The following is a 14,744-nucleotide window of genomic DNA, read 5'->3' on the forward strand; positions in this document are numbered from 1 at the left end:
TGAGGGACAGTTGCAGTGTTATGCATGCATGGTCGGAGACCACTATTGGTTCGATTTTTTGGAGTGCGGGTGAGTTGCGGTAGGGATTTGCTCACTAGAATATAGTCTAACCTCAAAAAGAGTGGTGCAGTGCTGAGTAGAATGTATAGTCAGATCCTTTGGGGTTGTATAGTTGCCATATGTCTACTAAATTATTGTTGTTCTAGCAGACTTTCATCTGTTTCTGAAAAGTATTGCCTATACATTTATGTGCTGAGATCCTGTCTAGGTTCCCATCAATTTGGAGGTTGAGGTCTCCACCCAGAATTACACCTAAGTTGTCAGGGAGTTCCGAGAGATGGTTTTCTAGGTCTTTCCAGCAAGTAAGGGCCTTGTCACTAGGTGCATATATGTTAACAAAAATACATTCTTGCACTCTTTTTTTTTTACTTTAGAAATGAGCGATCTATCCTCCTTGTTGCGAGTCTGTGATATAACTGAAATATCTGCACTTTTTAAATCAGAGTTATAACTTTTTTTTTTGCGGGGCAGGTGAGCAGCCGATGTATGTGACCCAAGTTCTGTAAATTTTGCATCAACTATGGATTGTAGGCAGGACTCCTGAAGGAGAATGTTGACTCCTTTGAGTTTATTGCAATAGTCCGCCATCACTCTGCATTTTATGGGTTGAGAAGAGATCCAATGGAGAGAGAGAGAGAGAGCAGAAGGAGAGAAAGAACGAAGAGCCACACAGATAAAACAAACAAAAACTAAAAATCGCATCCCCAACCCATCCTCCAACCAACTTTAGAAATGGGCAAGGGTGCACTTCCCCACTCTTCGTGTAGTTGAGACTCTCTCGGCCATGAGCAAGCCTGCCCCAAACTGACTGGATTGCTACACAGTCCTGCTGAACATTGTAACAGTCAAGACATTTTTGAGCTAGGAAATTAAAACAGGAACATCAGTGCTCCATTGACAGCACAAAGCCCCACTATTATTGATAGTTGTTAATTGTATTTGATGGTCCAATAGAACCCCTTTGTGGCTCTGGTCAATATGAGTCCGGTAGGTCCTTATGGTGGGCCAGTTACATGGTGAGGGAATTGACACTCGGGGTACATCTATATGTGAGCCCCTCCCATGTATGACGGTTGTTAGTAGGAGTTGAGAGGGAGTTGGGGATCAAATCTTAATTCCGTCAGCTACTTAGCGCAAGGGGATCTGTTTTTGGTAGTGACCGCTGAGGGGGGAGTCTTTTTTTTTTATAGCTTTTTATTGATGCAGGCATGGCAAGTATAGCATACAAAATCAGATTCGCATTCGAGGTAGCAAGACAATCATGACACAGGATTATTAACTTTGGTCTCATAACACATAGATCCCTTCTCATCACATTAAACACTATACAAGAGATGGTTACAGTATGATGGGATCTCATTCCTCTATACTGGGAACTGGGTGCCTGGACCTCTACCGGTGGACAAGGAGCCCCTCGTGCCACATTCCACTTTTCCCATATCTTAGTCCATTTATGAGGGCATCCTCTACTCTCATAAACAACCCTCTGCGCCTGCATGCACCAGTCCATATCAAGTCTCCAGTCTCTCAAGGTTGGTGCCACATCTGATCTCCACACCTTCGCAATATTGTGCTTCGCCACTATAAAGCCCAGTGTAACCCAAATTTGTTCTCCCACTGTAAGGTTTGTTTTTTCCCAAACATTTAATAAACACCATTGGGGTGTCCTCCCCATCCGTTTCCTACGCATCGTGAGCAGACATGGGGTAACCATGCCCTAGAGTTCTTGTGTCTTCAGGCAGTCCCACCATAGATGCAGGATCGTGCCTGTCTGCCCACTCTTTCTTGGACATTGTGTAGAGGTGTTTTTACTCATTTTGACCAATGGGATGGGTGTGTAATATATTCTGTGGAGAATCTTTAGCTGGACCAAATTAAATCGGGAGCGTATGGACACCTCTCGAGGTGATACCAGAGCCTACATCCACTCTTCATCAGTAAAAGGTCCCATACCTCCCTCCCATTTTGTCCGGACTGTCTGTAGGGTGTCGGGCGAATTGTAGAGCAATTTTCAGTATTTCAATGAGATCGCCTTATCCTTAAGGTAGTCGTCTAGGAGCCGATCCTCCAGTGGGGAGGGTTCTGGGAGAGTTGCCCCAAGCGGAATTGCTCTTAATAGGACGTGCCATATACTGAGGGGGAGTAATGAATGCACTGTTACTCATGTCCCACGGAGGTAAATAATATCTTAGACGATCCTCGCAAGGAAAGTCCGACATACTTCCACATGTGGGAAGGAGGAAGCAGATTCTAACCACAGTAACTTTCACTAGTATCCGTGGCAAAGTGATTAAGATCTAATTGTTAATAAAATATGGTAATCATTACAACAAAAACAGAATAAATGCAGATCGACTGTACATATTATGACATACCCAAACCATGTGACTGTAGTCATCTTCTTTATAACTGAAGGACTCTTCGGCCAGTCTTGAGCATTGTATCTGTGTGCCCAAGAAGCAGTGTCAAGGCCGGTGAAACATGTAGAGTATCTGCCTGGTGAGGTTGAGTTATATGTTTGTGGGAGCAGGTGTTGATGCTCCTAGGAGGTTTTGTAGTTCAGTCAGTTCTGAGAAGAATAGCGTCATACCCTGCAACACAGTTTGGAATTTGGAGGGGCCAGAAAATCCAAACTGGATATTGTGGGCTTTAAGAGGCTGACAGAGGGTTAGGAAGCCCTTCCTAATGGCAGCCGTCTCGTTTGAGTGATTTTGTGTGATGTTGATCTTAGAGCCTTTCCAGACTATGTGCTGCTCTTTCCCCATATGTGCCATTATGACTTCGGAGTGGCGTTAGCGGAGCGGTCTGCAGATCATAGTCCTAGGTCTCGAGGATGCGTTTAGAGGGCCACTGCGAGGTCAGGCCCATTGGTACTTTATGCGCCCTTTCTATCTCAAAGTCTTTATTGAATGTTATTCCCAGTGTTCAGGGGATCCATGCTTCCAGACACTCAACACAGGAGTTGGCGTCATCTTCTGCATTTTCTGGAAGCCCAAAAATACGCAGTTTCCCTCTGCGGTCTTCAAATTCTGATAATTCTTTGGTGAGAGACTTGATCTTGTGGTTGCAGTGTCCAGTCTTTTCTTCTCGGTCTTTCAGGAGTCCTCCAGTGTACTAACTCTTGTCTCCACTTCTGTTAGACTCCCCGTCATGCTATGGAAGTCGTTCCTTAGTGCTTGGATATTGTGGTACGTGGCATATGTGTTTGTTTTTGTTTCTTGGGCTAAATTGTGGAGGGCTCTGAGGCGTTGCAATATAATTTCTAGGCTAGCTCCCTGATGTGAGTTCGGCTTGATTGGAGATTCCGGTAGCAGAGGCTCTGCCTTTACATGATTTGGATTTGCCCTGCTCTCTTTGGGGTCTCTGCTGTCCTTGATTCCTTTGCTTCTATTATCCACTGTTGCGAGAGTCACCAGGCAGTTGCGGTTGTATGCAAGATCTGTGTCACTAGTTAGCGAAGGGAGTGCTTTGTATAGTCCGGAGTTCTGAATTTTAATAACATTTTATTCTTTGTACATTTGCTTGATGTACACTGTTATCTGTGTGTATTATTTTGAGGTTCCAATCATAGAAATTGCTACGGCCAGGTTGTTCAGCTTCCAGTAATGATTCAGTGGAGACCACAATAGTCAAAAGTCTGGGAACTGTTGCCTAAAGCAATATAAAAATTACAAGGATGTGGAATTCCTATAGTCCGATGCCCAGGACATATTGTTTGGGGTCAAGGACAACACATTTTCATGTACATTTTTGTCCTTGGGACAAGTAGGTCTGACCCCTGCACAAACTCTGGCTGCCAGTTTGCAGTACCACATTATGGATCAGGGAAGGGCACTGTCTGCGTTAGCCTCTTCCGTGCTCATGACGAGCCCAGCTCGTCATGAGGCACGGTTGCGCTGTGCTCATGACGTCGTCATAACCCGCGGGGATAATTCCCCCGCTGTGCTGAGCGTTCCATAGAAACGGGCGTGGTCATGACGAGCTGAGCTCGTCATAAGCACAGCGCCACTGTGCTGCGTGACGAGCTGAGCTCGTCACGAGCACTGGGGCGCTGTGCGGGAGCTGCTGAGCAAAAGTTGTTTTTGGTCTCAAAAAGCACACACTGCCACAGTTACTGACACTGAACAAAACTACTTTGTGTGCCGATATGCTCCTTGTGAAATAGCAGAATGCTGTCACTCACAGTGAAGCCAGACAATACGGAGAGAGAGACAGAATTTAATGAACTTCAAAAGGTCACGGTCAACGCCAGACCAAATTTGGGGCCCAATTATTAAAGAAAGTTTCAAAAGTGCACCCATGGTATATGTCCTTGCATTAAGCGCAGCTATACGGCTTTTGTGAATTCCCAGGAATTTACAGAAGTAGGTCAAGAAATAGTACTCCTAGAAAATAACTGTGAACTGTGTTTTAGCATGAGCAAATATGCATGTGTAGATTTGCTCATGCAAAAATCTGAGTGTTTGCAAGTTCACTTTCCCTCCAAACACTTTTTTCCCAACTCTGGAAGAAGGTTTACGTCTGCTATTGTCAGGCGTAAATTGCCAACATTTCTCAGTATGGTACAAAAGGGGGTGGTGAAGGACGGAGTATCTGAACCAATAAAACACTCAGACCCAGTCAACAGTTCTGGGTTTAATCCATCACCATTCTTTAGCCCACCCTGCCATCACAGTTCAGACATGGCCATATATGCAAATCAGTCTGACCCTGTGCCTCATAGGAACAGTCCAGCCCGAGCTGCCAAGCCATGCCTTCCCTGGACCAGAAACAAGCTTCCTAGGACCGGTTTCTGGCATTTCAGCCATCTTCAGCCAGGCTTGCTTAAATCCTGTGGCAAGTGAGGAAGGGACTCACGTCTGAGCATACCCTGCCAACTTATGGCGAACAAAGCGGTACAAATGGGGGTGTTGATGGACATTTCTCAGTATGGCAACAGATTAGCGAAGAGTACTTGAAAACCCTTGAAAGATGCAATTTAGTAGGTTTGCACAGACTCAAAAAGGCATTCTAACCCTGGAAATATTGCAACCCCAGTATGTAGATCTGCGGAAACATGGGAACATAAGGGGATTGCAAGTATTCAAACACTACTATGGTATGAACCCTGGCATAATCAGAGAGGCTATATCAAAGCTCTTATATAATGAGATTGCTGCCACAATTTGTTGGTGCACCACATGACAACAAAGGGACAAGTGGATTATGTTACAGGACAAGTAGATTTATGTAGCAACCTGCCCCATGGACAAGTAGATATTTTATTCAATTCCACACCCCTGAAATTAATTTTGATAACAGCACAGCACAAAATTAGCTATGCTCATATTAGTTCTGCTGAAGAAAATGATGCAAATGGAACGTGAGGCAAAAACAAGAGCAAAACATGAGTAGAAATGTAACCCTCGACCAGTACATTTCTACTCATTTGTTGTCACAAAGCATGTTAACTGAACTTAATATTGGCCTGACGAGCAGAATACCAGGCATATCTACTTGTACAGAGATGGAGTGGTGTAAAATAAACAGGGGAGAAAAACAGAACAAAACTGCAACCCATGTAAAATTGGTCCGTATTCTGCATTTGCCCCAATTATAGATAATTTGATCTTGTGTTTCAAATAATTTTATCTCAATCAGTTAAGTCATATTTCACCTTTTTTGACTTGTACCTTAAGTAGGTTAGAAATTGATGAAATAAGAGGGGAGTGTTGAACTTTTTCAATTTTATGGATGTTCTGCAAAGGATATGGATTCAGATGTATGTACAAAAACCTTGTGCTTCTGAACACCCCGTCATCAAGAAATCACAGGGATTTCAACCTCAGAAGGGCTTTTCGCAACTTACAAAAGCCATTTTATGAGTTAGGAAATATGTTTTTAAGAGCAGCACATCTCCCTTTAGTGGAGCATGGGGTTTTTAGAGAAATATTTTCCTTTTCAGAAAGCATATTCGGGGGCCTTGCGAGACACCCATCTTTGCATTTGCAGGCAATCATAGGTGATCCCAAATTGCCGACCTGCCTAATTAATATTTATTAGGCAAATCACTATGCCACCCCCTGGGAATGAATCATTTGTGACGTGACCTATTAATGGGAAACATCCTTTACAACGCAACTTTTACCACGCAGTGCTATTACAACGCAGGTTTTACAACGAAAACCATTACAACGCATTGCGCTGGGGGGCGCTCTAGGATAGGGAATAGATTTAAGTTACTATCCAACACCTTCCCTAGTGTCCACGGGGACTGGAGTTGGAATAATAAATTAAACTATTCACTATCCAGCACCCCAAAGCGCTATGCGTTGTAATGGTATGCGTTGTAAAAAACGCGTTGTAAAAGCATGCGTGGTAAAAGCATGCGTTGTAATATCATACATCCCCTATTAATACATAGTTTGCATCGAAAATGACATCTCTGTTTGCAAAACAGTCTGGGCCTGATTGCGATGTCACTCGGAGTTGCCTCCGACTGACATCGCTGCGGATGCGGAACCAACCAACCTCCAGTTGGCAGTCCCGACACAACAATTAGGATGCGCCCACACATGGTGCAGTCGCAAACTTCCATTTTACAATGGGAGCTTGTCCAGTGGTCCCAAACGTCCCACAGCATAATCTCCCATTGTACAATGGAAGTTTTTGAACATTCCTGCACCGTGCGTGAGGTGCCTGCCGTGCGGTGCAGGGATGTGAAGGGAGGCACCATAGGTGCCCCCCAGGGCCACAACCTACGGGCCAGGGGAGATGGGGGCCCTGCTAGGGGCCCCCAAAGTCAGTTTGTAACAGCCTTTCAATGTCGGAAAGGCCGACATGGAAAGGCTGTCGGAAACCAACATCATAATCCCTACGGCGGGAACACTGTACCTAAGAGATTATGAGAGGTTTCCGACTGGCCAGCTCAGCCCGTTGGAACCAGTCAGTGTCCCAGGGGGCCATTTTACACTCCCACTGCAGACATTGTAATTTAGCGGTCGGAGTGTAAACTTTCCATGTTGGTCGGAAAGCCTCTGGCCAGCATACATCAAAAATGGCCCTCTGCGTGTAATTTACACATCCTTAGTTTGTGTGTGAAAGGGGATCATACATCCGACCTCCAATGCTAATAAAGTGTGCATAACCATGACCGTAAAATTTGTTTCAAACGTAGAAATTATTGACCTGTGTTGACTAACTTCACACATCCACTCACATGTGTAGTCCAGGGGATTATTCAACATTTGTCGAGCCTTTGTCATAAATTTGCAAAGTTCTGATCAAAACATGATTTTTCAATTCCTAGGCGTAGTGTAATGTAACCTTAACTATATTTGTTGTAGCATTCCTGTTCAAAATATACATGTCTTTTCTCTTTTAGTTTCACTTTAACAACAATATCCTTGCTAAAAGTGCTAAAATTAAAAAAAACATTTTATTGAACACAACTTTAATTTTAGAGAAGGATTGTATACTGTAAACATCAAGGAATAATGTTTTACTTGGAGCGTGCTTCAGTTCCTTGTTCCTCTGACCTTGAGTGTCCTCTTTCCTTCTTGCTGGCAGCCTCCTCTGTCTGCAGGCAGCTCACTTCACCTGCAGTGTTCTCACACTTCCACTTCACCAGCCAGTAGAGAATCCAATACAGAGCATGTAACAGAGACATGGCCTGCGACCACCTTACCTATGCACATAGAAATTTTATTTTACTTTTTGGTGCTGCTCTAGGCAGGTGAATCTTATTTCGTTGCCTTTTACCTGTCACCCTATAATTGACTCCACCATCGTCATTCAGCCTGCTGTTCACCCCATCTTGCTGATTTTATACACTCACTGACAGTGTATTTTTGCATACCCACGTTCCTTTTAGTTAGTTCAGATGAGGCCTGAGCCAAACTTCCATCCAGTGTCCACATTGCCGTCGTTCACCTTTCCTTTAAGAAACAACCAAAACCTATTTTGCTCTTAAATTTACTATGTAATTTCCCTCTGACTTTCTTTGATCGGGTTATTTTCACATTGCTGTGATCTTAGTGCTAGGGCACCCTTTTCTGAATAACAGTGCGCTTTATAAATTATACATAGTCAATCAATCAGTCACTCAGCAGAGAATCAGCACGACATGATCAAACGTTCAAATGTACATTGTCTACAGGCCTTTAAGTTACATGTGTGTGTAATACATTTGTGCCACCTACAGGGTGATTAGAAGAATGGCCCAAGCAAGTAAAAATGAAGAGCCAGGCGAAGCTGAAGAAAATGTGGACTATGAAGATGATTTTGAAAAAGACCTCGATTGGTTAATTAACGAAGACAAAGACAACAATCAGGACACCGAGGTATTTCTTTCGTATTAAAGTTGTCCTTTAATAAGATCATATTTTAAATACCAAACATTCTCTCATTAAAACAAAAATTATATTAAAAGTAAACTATTTTGAGGATCAATGTGGTGCCCTCCACGACCCTTCACTGTTTCTAAAGAAAATAGCAACTCTCTTAGTCTACATAGAATGGTGCATACTACTTTGAATAGGATGTTTTTAAACAAAAATCTATTTATGATTTTAAAAACGTTACAAGCAACATCACAGTAGTGAAAGCATACGAGTTTCAGTGTAGTAGTAGTAATTTAGTGTTTCCGTGCATGCTGAAGGAAAATAAAACACAAAAAGAGCAGCGCGTTCTACACAACGTATAATGGTTGTATCCATGCATAATTCCATCAGATAACTACATGACATGTACAGCTATTACAACCGTTTCAGACCACGAGGGTGAATATATACTAACTGCCGGTTAGTGGGAGAGGGGCGGTTTAGCGAGGGCACAGTCGCACTGGAGCAGAAAAAAATCCGTGTCTGTTTCATCATTTCATCTTGTGCCAGTTTCTGTAAATTCATGCGTGCCGGTTGCCAAATGTCCTGGTGGTAGGCGGTAGTAGCGAGGCATAGAACTTGCTAGTGGTATCACAGAACATGAGACTCTTGAGCCATTGTGCAATAGTGGAACAGTGACCACCTCCCCGGCAGATCGCCACCTGTCGTTGGGCAACAATAATGCTATCGCAGTAAAGTGAGGGATGCTCTTAGGAACAGTGGCGGCTGGTGACATTTGAAAGTGGTGAGGCGTAACTATATTGTCCTAATGCACTGCAGCGAGCGAGCGTAGCGAGCAAGCCGGAACAACTTACGGAGGGTTCGGGGGAGAAAATTTTGAAAAAAGAGTGGACAAATGGTGCATTTTCAAGCAAATTTGAGAAAGCAGGAAGGTTAATAAAGCAATTGTGAAAGTTCAGTTATTACATTAATAAAGAGATGTCATATAACATAGGTATAGCTGCTTATTCAGTATGTGTGTCTTTGCTCTCCCTGTGCCCTTACATATCACTCCTCTGTGTCTTTGCTCTCCCAGTGCCCTTACATATCACTCATCTGTATCTTTGCTCCCCCTGTGCCCTTACATATCACTCCTGTGTGTATTTCCTTTGTCCGTGTCCTAACATATCTCTCATCTGTGCATTTGCCTCTCCATGTGCCCTTACATATCACTACTGTTTGTTTTTGCTCTCCCCGTGTCATTACATATCACTACTGTTTGTTTTCCTATTCTTGTGCCCTTACATATCACTCCTGCCTGTCTCTGCTCTCACAGACCCCACTAGCTGGACACAGCAAGAACAATTGTCACAGTTCAAATACAATTTACACCAGGGAGTCTAAAATCGGAGCAGTAAATTCCATAAGTAAATGGTATTATTGCTGGTGGTATTAATCTTTTACATCACTCATAAAAACAAATAGCATTGTATCTCGATGCTTCATCATCATACCTGATATACACCGCCACTAAACAGCAGAAGTGCGAGAATCCCTAACCGTGTCCCCAACAATGATCGTACATGTAGCAGCAGCATATTGCTTCGATTTGAAAAACGAGCTGCCCCATTGAAGGAAGGAGATGTCTCACAGAACAGTAAATCTGCCCTCGCGCTGCGTACACCCAAAGCTGCAGGAACGCCAGAGCGCTTCCTCGCAAACAACCGCAGCATCCATTAGTCTTCACAAATTTGTTTTCTGGCAGCAAGTAATATATATGTGATTACAATTACATGATGCCTTGAAAAAACATGTCAGGCAGCCATGCCAAAGCCGTAATTGCACAACAACAGGCATTTAAAGATCCTGCGCACAAACCGATCGAGGGGAGAGCAGAAGAGATGATCGTGGCAAGGCTCAGCACTGTGGAGTGTTGTTTGACATGGCACAGTTACCTAATAAGGGGTGTGTGATGATGTAAACACTTTCTCATGCAAACACCCCTTCAAAGACAGTTGCTTCAGGAACCTTGCTGTTGTTGGCCCATCTCTAACTATGGTAATTCTGGCTGTGAGTGTGAAGCCCTGACCACCGCAACTGGTTTTAGCCGGGCCAGCAGAAGACGCTGGTAGCGGCATACCGGCTGCTGAGAAAGAAATATTTCTACTTCTTCATTAACCAGTATCAGATAACAAAGCAAAAATCTCATATTCAAAAAACTGTGCCTGTTCGCGCAAGAGATAAGAAGGAGGGGGGTGCGTGCAGTTATTTCTTGAGCATTGTATGATTAACAGCCACAGAAGCCGTCAGTGCATTGTTTATTTTAGAAAGCACTATATCGTGATAAACCAGTTCAAATGTCACTTGTGCTGCTTCTCCTTATTTATTACATATGTGCGTCTGTTTGCTATTAATTAGAGAGTGGCAGAATTCTCTACAAAAGAACAATCTGTGGCTTAGGCCCTCATTACAGAGATGCAGTTTCACTCGGAGCGCTAACTCTGAGTTATATTACTCCACCCACAATCACAGTGTCTCCAAGTGTGCCCCCCCCCCCCGCTCATTTTACTGCGGCAGGACTGTAGACTCTGGGCAGCAGCACAGTCTGCCACCCACAAACAGTCCCCCCCCCACCAGCAGACTAGTACCGACAGAAACCCAGGACTCCCACCCAAGCCACCCGCCTGACTGCAGCTCTCCAACTAAAACTTTCTGCCTGCTTGGAATTAGTAGCAGAAAAAGTCCGTAGTTTTCTCCCTGGAATGGGGGGAAATTCATGGCAACAAATCGTGTCTTTCACCCGGTATATTAGGTTTTGAGCCTACCGCAAATTTGCTCCTCGCTAGTCGCTACCCCCCCTCCCCGCCCCCGATATTCCAGCCAACTTCTAATGAGTATTTTAGTTCACTCTGTCATCTTCTGGCTGGAGGTTACTTTGAAATCATACCGGCGTATACCTGGTCGGAACGGACGAAAGATTCAGCATATTGAAACTCGCTTCTGCTCATAATTCCTCTCTGGAATCATATCTTTCTATAAACATTGGGGTTACTTCAAACCATTATATTATAGTTTATTACCTCCTAACTTACCTATACCTTCCCAAGTTCCCGCCTTCAAGTTCCGACTCCCGCCGTCCTGTTTAACTCCCATGGTGCTCGATGTCGTCACGCAGAAAGGCTGCAGGCAGCCTGAGCCTCCCTCCACCACAGCACAGCGCTGTGATTGGTTCGGCCGGCTGCCCCAACACCACGTGATTTCTCTGTTTGCTGCAGCATACAGGAGCAGGGAGAGTGGGAGGGGTTACTCGAGGGCAGGGGGGAGCGGCTTGCCCGCTGTTATTAATGCAATTAATACTGTCTGTTTGGACAGCCTCAGAGGCTGTTCAAACAGACAGTATTTACAACAGTGGGAAAGCCGCTCCCCCCTGCCCTCGAGTAACCCCTCCCACTGTCTCGAGCAGGAACTTCATCTTTCTCGACGTGCGAAAAGGCAGAAACAAATGGTAGTTCTCTACTATTTGTTTCTGCCTTCTCGCACGGCGAGAAAGCAGTGGGGCGGCGCCCTAACGCCCCCATGGAGGATCCGCCACTGCTTAGGAACATTTCGGACGTACCCCAGCAGTGCCAGCAATGGATCCGGGGCAAACTTAGTTTCCACCATCTGAGATAGTTGTTAGAAATTTCTGTCCAGAAGTTACCCATATGCATGCAGGTCCAGGCGAGATGGAAGACATCACCATCTTCCGTGTGACACTTAGGGTGTTTAGAAGGACAGAGAGGATCTAGCTTGGCCATGAGATGAGACTGGGTGTGATGTAGGTACATCGAAGACATTTAAAATGTATCAATGTATGTCTATGAATAGGTGAGATTAATTTAGTTTGCGGACAACAGAAATACCAGACGTCGTCTGGGAGTGGGCGGCATATATCTGCAACCCAGGCCTCCCTCAAGCATTCATCTGACACTGGCAATAACGCAAGACACGTCTTATACAGTTTAGAGACCAAGTGGCCTCCCTCCCTGTCCTCTATGAGGCTTGTATGGGGAATGAAATGTACTGGGGCAATGGGGTAAGAGGGAACCCAACAGATCCGGCTCCAGGAATTTTTATTTGGGTGGGCCAAGGGTGCATTTGGGTGGGCCGCTGTGGGCTCAATTTTTCGCATATATGTCTGCGCAGGCCAGCTTCATGGCCCTCCTTTTTCTCTTCTTAATCTTACAAGGCTCAGCAAAACTCGCTCTTTTCCAAATCTCTTTCTAAATATCACCCTCAAATAGTGTTTTTTCCATGTAATGTTCCTTTGATGGGAAGAGGAGGTTTCTCAGGTGGGAGTATTAGGCAAGTGACACTTCTCGGGCTCCGTCTGTGCGAGCCTTCAGGGAGAATCCCTCTTCATTACTACCTCCACCTGACCCCGGACTCTGCAACGCACGCCCTTAAAGGCTTGATTATCCACTACTAGTCTCCAGTGCACCTTATCGCACAGCTGACCTTGGCCTATATCAGGCACCATTGGGCTCCACTTTAATTTTTCCCGGTAAAAACATTAGTAAAATCACCTTCAAAATTAAAATATTGAATATAGCAGTAAATATATTTAGCACACACTTTAAAGTATGTTCCACAGTAAACCTTATGACCCGACTGCTAATTAAATAAACAAAAACAGAAAGGCCATGACAGGGTCGGCTGTAGTGCTGATTTGAAAGTCTTTTTTGGTGCCACACCAATTACCTCTTTCTCCGTAAATACCTTTACTACCACCTTCCAACAGTGCCCCTCATCCCTCCATGTCCCCCCTATTGGCCTCCTCCTCGGATTCCCCACTGCCACACGCCACAAGTGCTCCTCATCTCTCTGTAGCCCCTCCCCCTCATGACCTCCTCCTTGGATTCTCTCATTGCCACCCTCCACCAGTGCCCCTCATCTCTCTGTAGCCCCTCCCCCTCATGACCTCCTCCTCAGACTCCCTCACCACCCTCCACCAGTGCCCCTCATCTCTCCCTAGCTTCCCCTCACCCCATGACCTCTTCCTCGTATTCCCTCACTGTCACCCTCCACCAGTGTCCCTCATCGCTCCATAGCCCCTCCCACTACCTCCTCCTCGGATTCCCTCACTGCCACCCTCCAACAGTGCCCCTCATCATTACGTAGCCCTTATCTCGTATGCATTTAATTTGTTGTATAGCGCTACTCATATCAGTGTAGTGTGTGTCAGTACTTTACACCACGCACACATTATACAGAGACAATGAATCATACAAGTATGTAAATCAGTCTACAGGGAATGTCACATAAGCCAATGAGGATTACAAGGTGTATGAATCACATGTCATCCATACTGGTGGGCAGTATATTTTAAGATGGTTTGGTCTGGGAAAACACAACCTTAGGATTTAAAGAGTATTCCATGGGGGTCAGCTTTACTGATAAAAATGTATATGTGCCCCAAAATACTAATTTTAGCAACATTAGAATACAGAAAGACTGAGGAAGTTCTAAGTATATCACAAAACATAAAAAGCGAAGTTCTAACTATACCATTCATGTTTGAATGCAGCTATTTGGTGACAGTTCATTGGTCACTGTCCTATGTTAGGATTGTAACTTCTGAACTGCAAGTAACACAAGGATGTCTGTGACAAAGGCAGTAATCCACTGAACTTCCACATAAAATACAGTTCATCTGTATTTAAAAACTTCTAACAGACAAATGATTGCTCTCCAGCAGGATCCTTAATCACCAGCGTTATCTGGGCATTTTGTATTGTCTTATTGTTGTCCTGCATCAGCCATAATATTGATACAAACTGTTCAACTAAAGCACACACAAAGTATTTGTCCTGCTGGGCCTGTGCAGATTTAAAAAAGAAAAACAAATAGTAACACATTTTCTTACCTATTCCATAAAACAAACTTTGTGTCACAGCCTATTGTGATAACCAGCTGCAGGGGTCAGGAAAGGTAAATAGGAATAAACAAACTTCTGTTCTCCTGCACTGCATAGAAAAAGAAATATCCACACAGCAGAACAGTAGGCAAAGGTGAGCCTTGTCAAAGAAAGGATTTGTCGCCTTTCGCTGTGTGGAGATGAAGGGGTGAAAAACGAAACAAAGCCTTGTTAACATATCAATGGTCTTTGAAAGACCTGTGAAGTACTCGGGTGCAGCTGCGATAATCTCAAAATCTGTCTGTGTGGGTGTGCGCCTGGGAAACTGTCTCAGCCCGGCCGCACACAGACAGCCCTTTGAGCCCAATGCCGTTCCGCGCCTGCCTTTAAGGCCTCACTGCGAGCGCCAAGCCTCCTGTTTGCGTGGGCCAGGCTCATGTTTGGGTGGGCCTGGCCCACGACCCACTCGCTAGAACAGGGCCTAGAAC

The 14,744-nt window shown here is 44.6% G+C and overlaps 1 protein-coding gene across 2 annotated transcripts in view; it reads left to right on the top strand.

Annotated features, from left to right (window-relative positions):
• Positions 1 to 14,744, top strand: part of CCDC181 (coiled-coil domain containing 181) — a 393,765-nt gene that overhangs the window by 85,865 nt on the left and 293,156 nt on the right. For both annotated transcript variants that reach the window (XM_078658319.1, XM_078658320.1), the window contains exon 2: positions 8,243 to 8,381. In XM_078658319.1, coding sequence (XP_078514445.1) covers positions 8,256 to 8,381 — 126 coding nt within the window. In that variant the 5' untranslated portion in view covers positions 8,243 to 8,255. The remainder of the gene's footprint in view (positions 1 to 8,242; positions 8,382 to 14,744) is intronic.

Source organism: Lissotriton helveticus, chromosome 8 (assembly GCF_964261635.1).
Source record: "Lissotriton helveticus chromosome 8, aLisHel1.1, whole genome shotgun sequence".
NCBI lineage: Eukaryota > Metazoa > Chordata > Amphibia > Caudata > Salamandridae > Lissotriton > Lissotriton helveticus.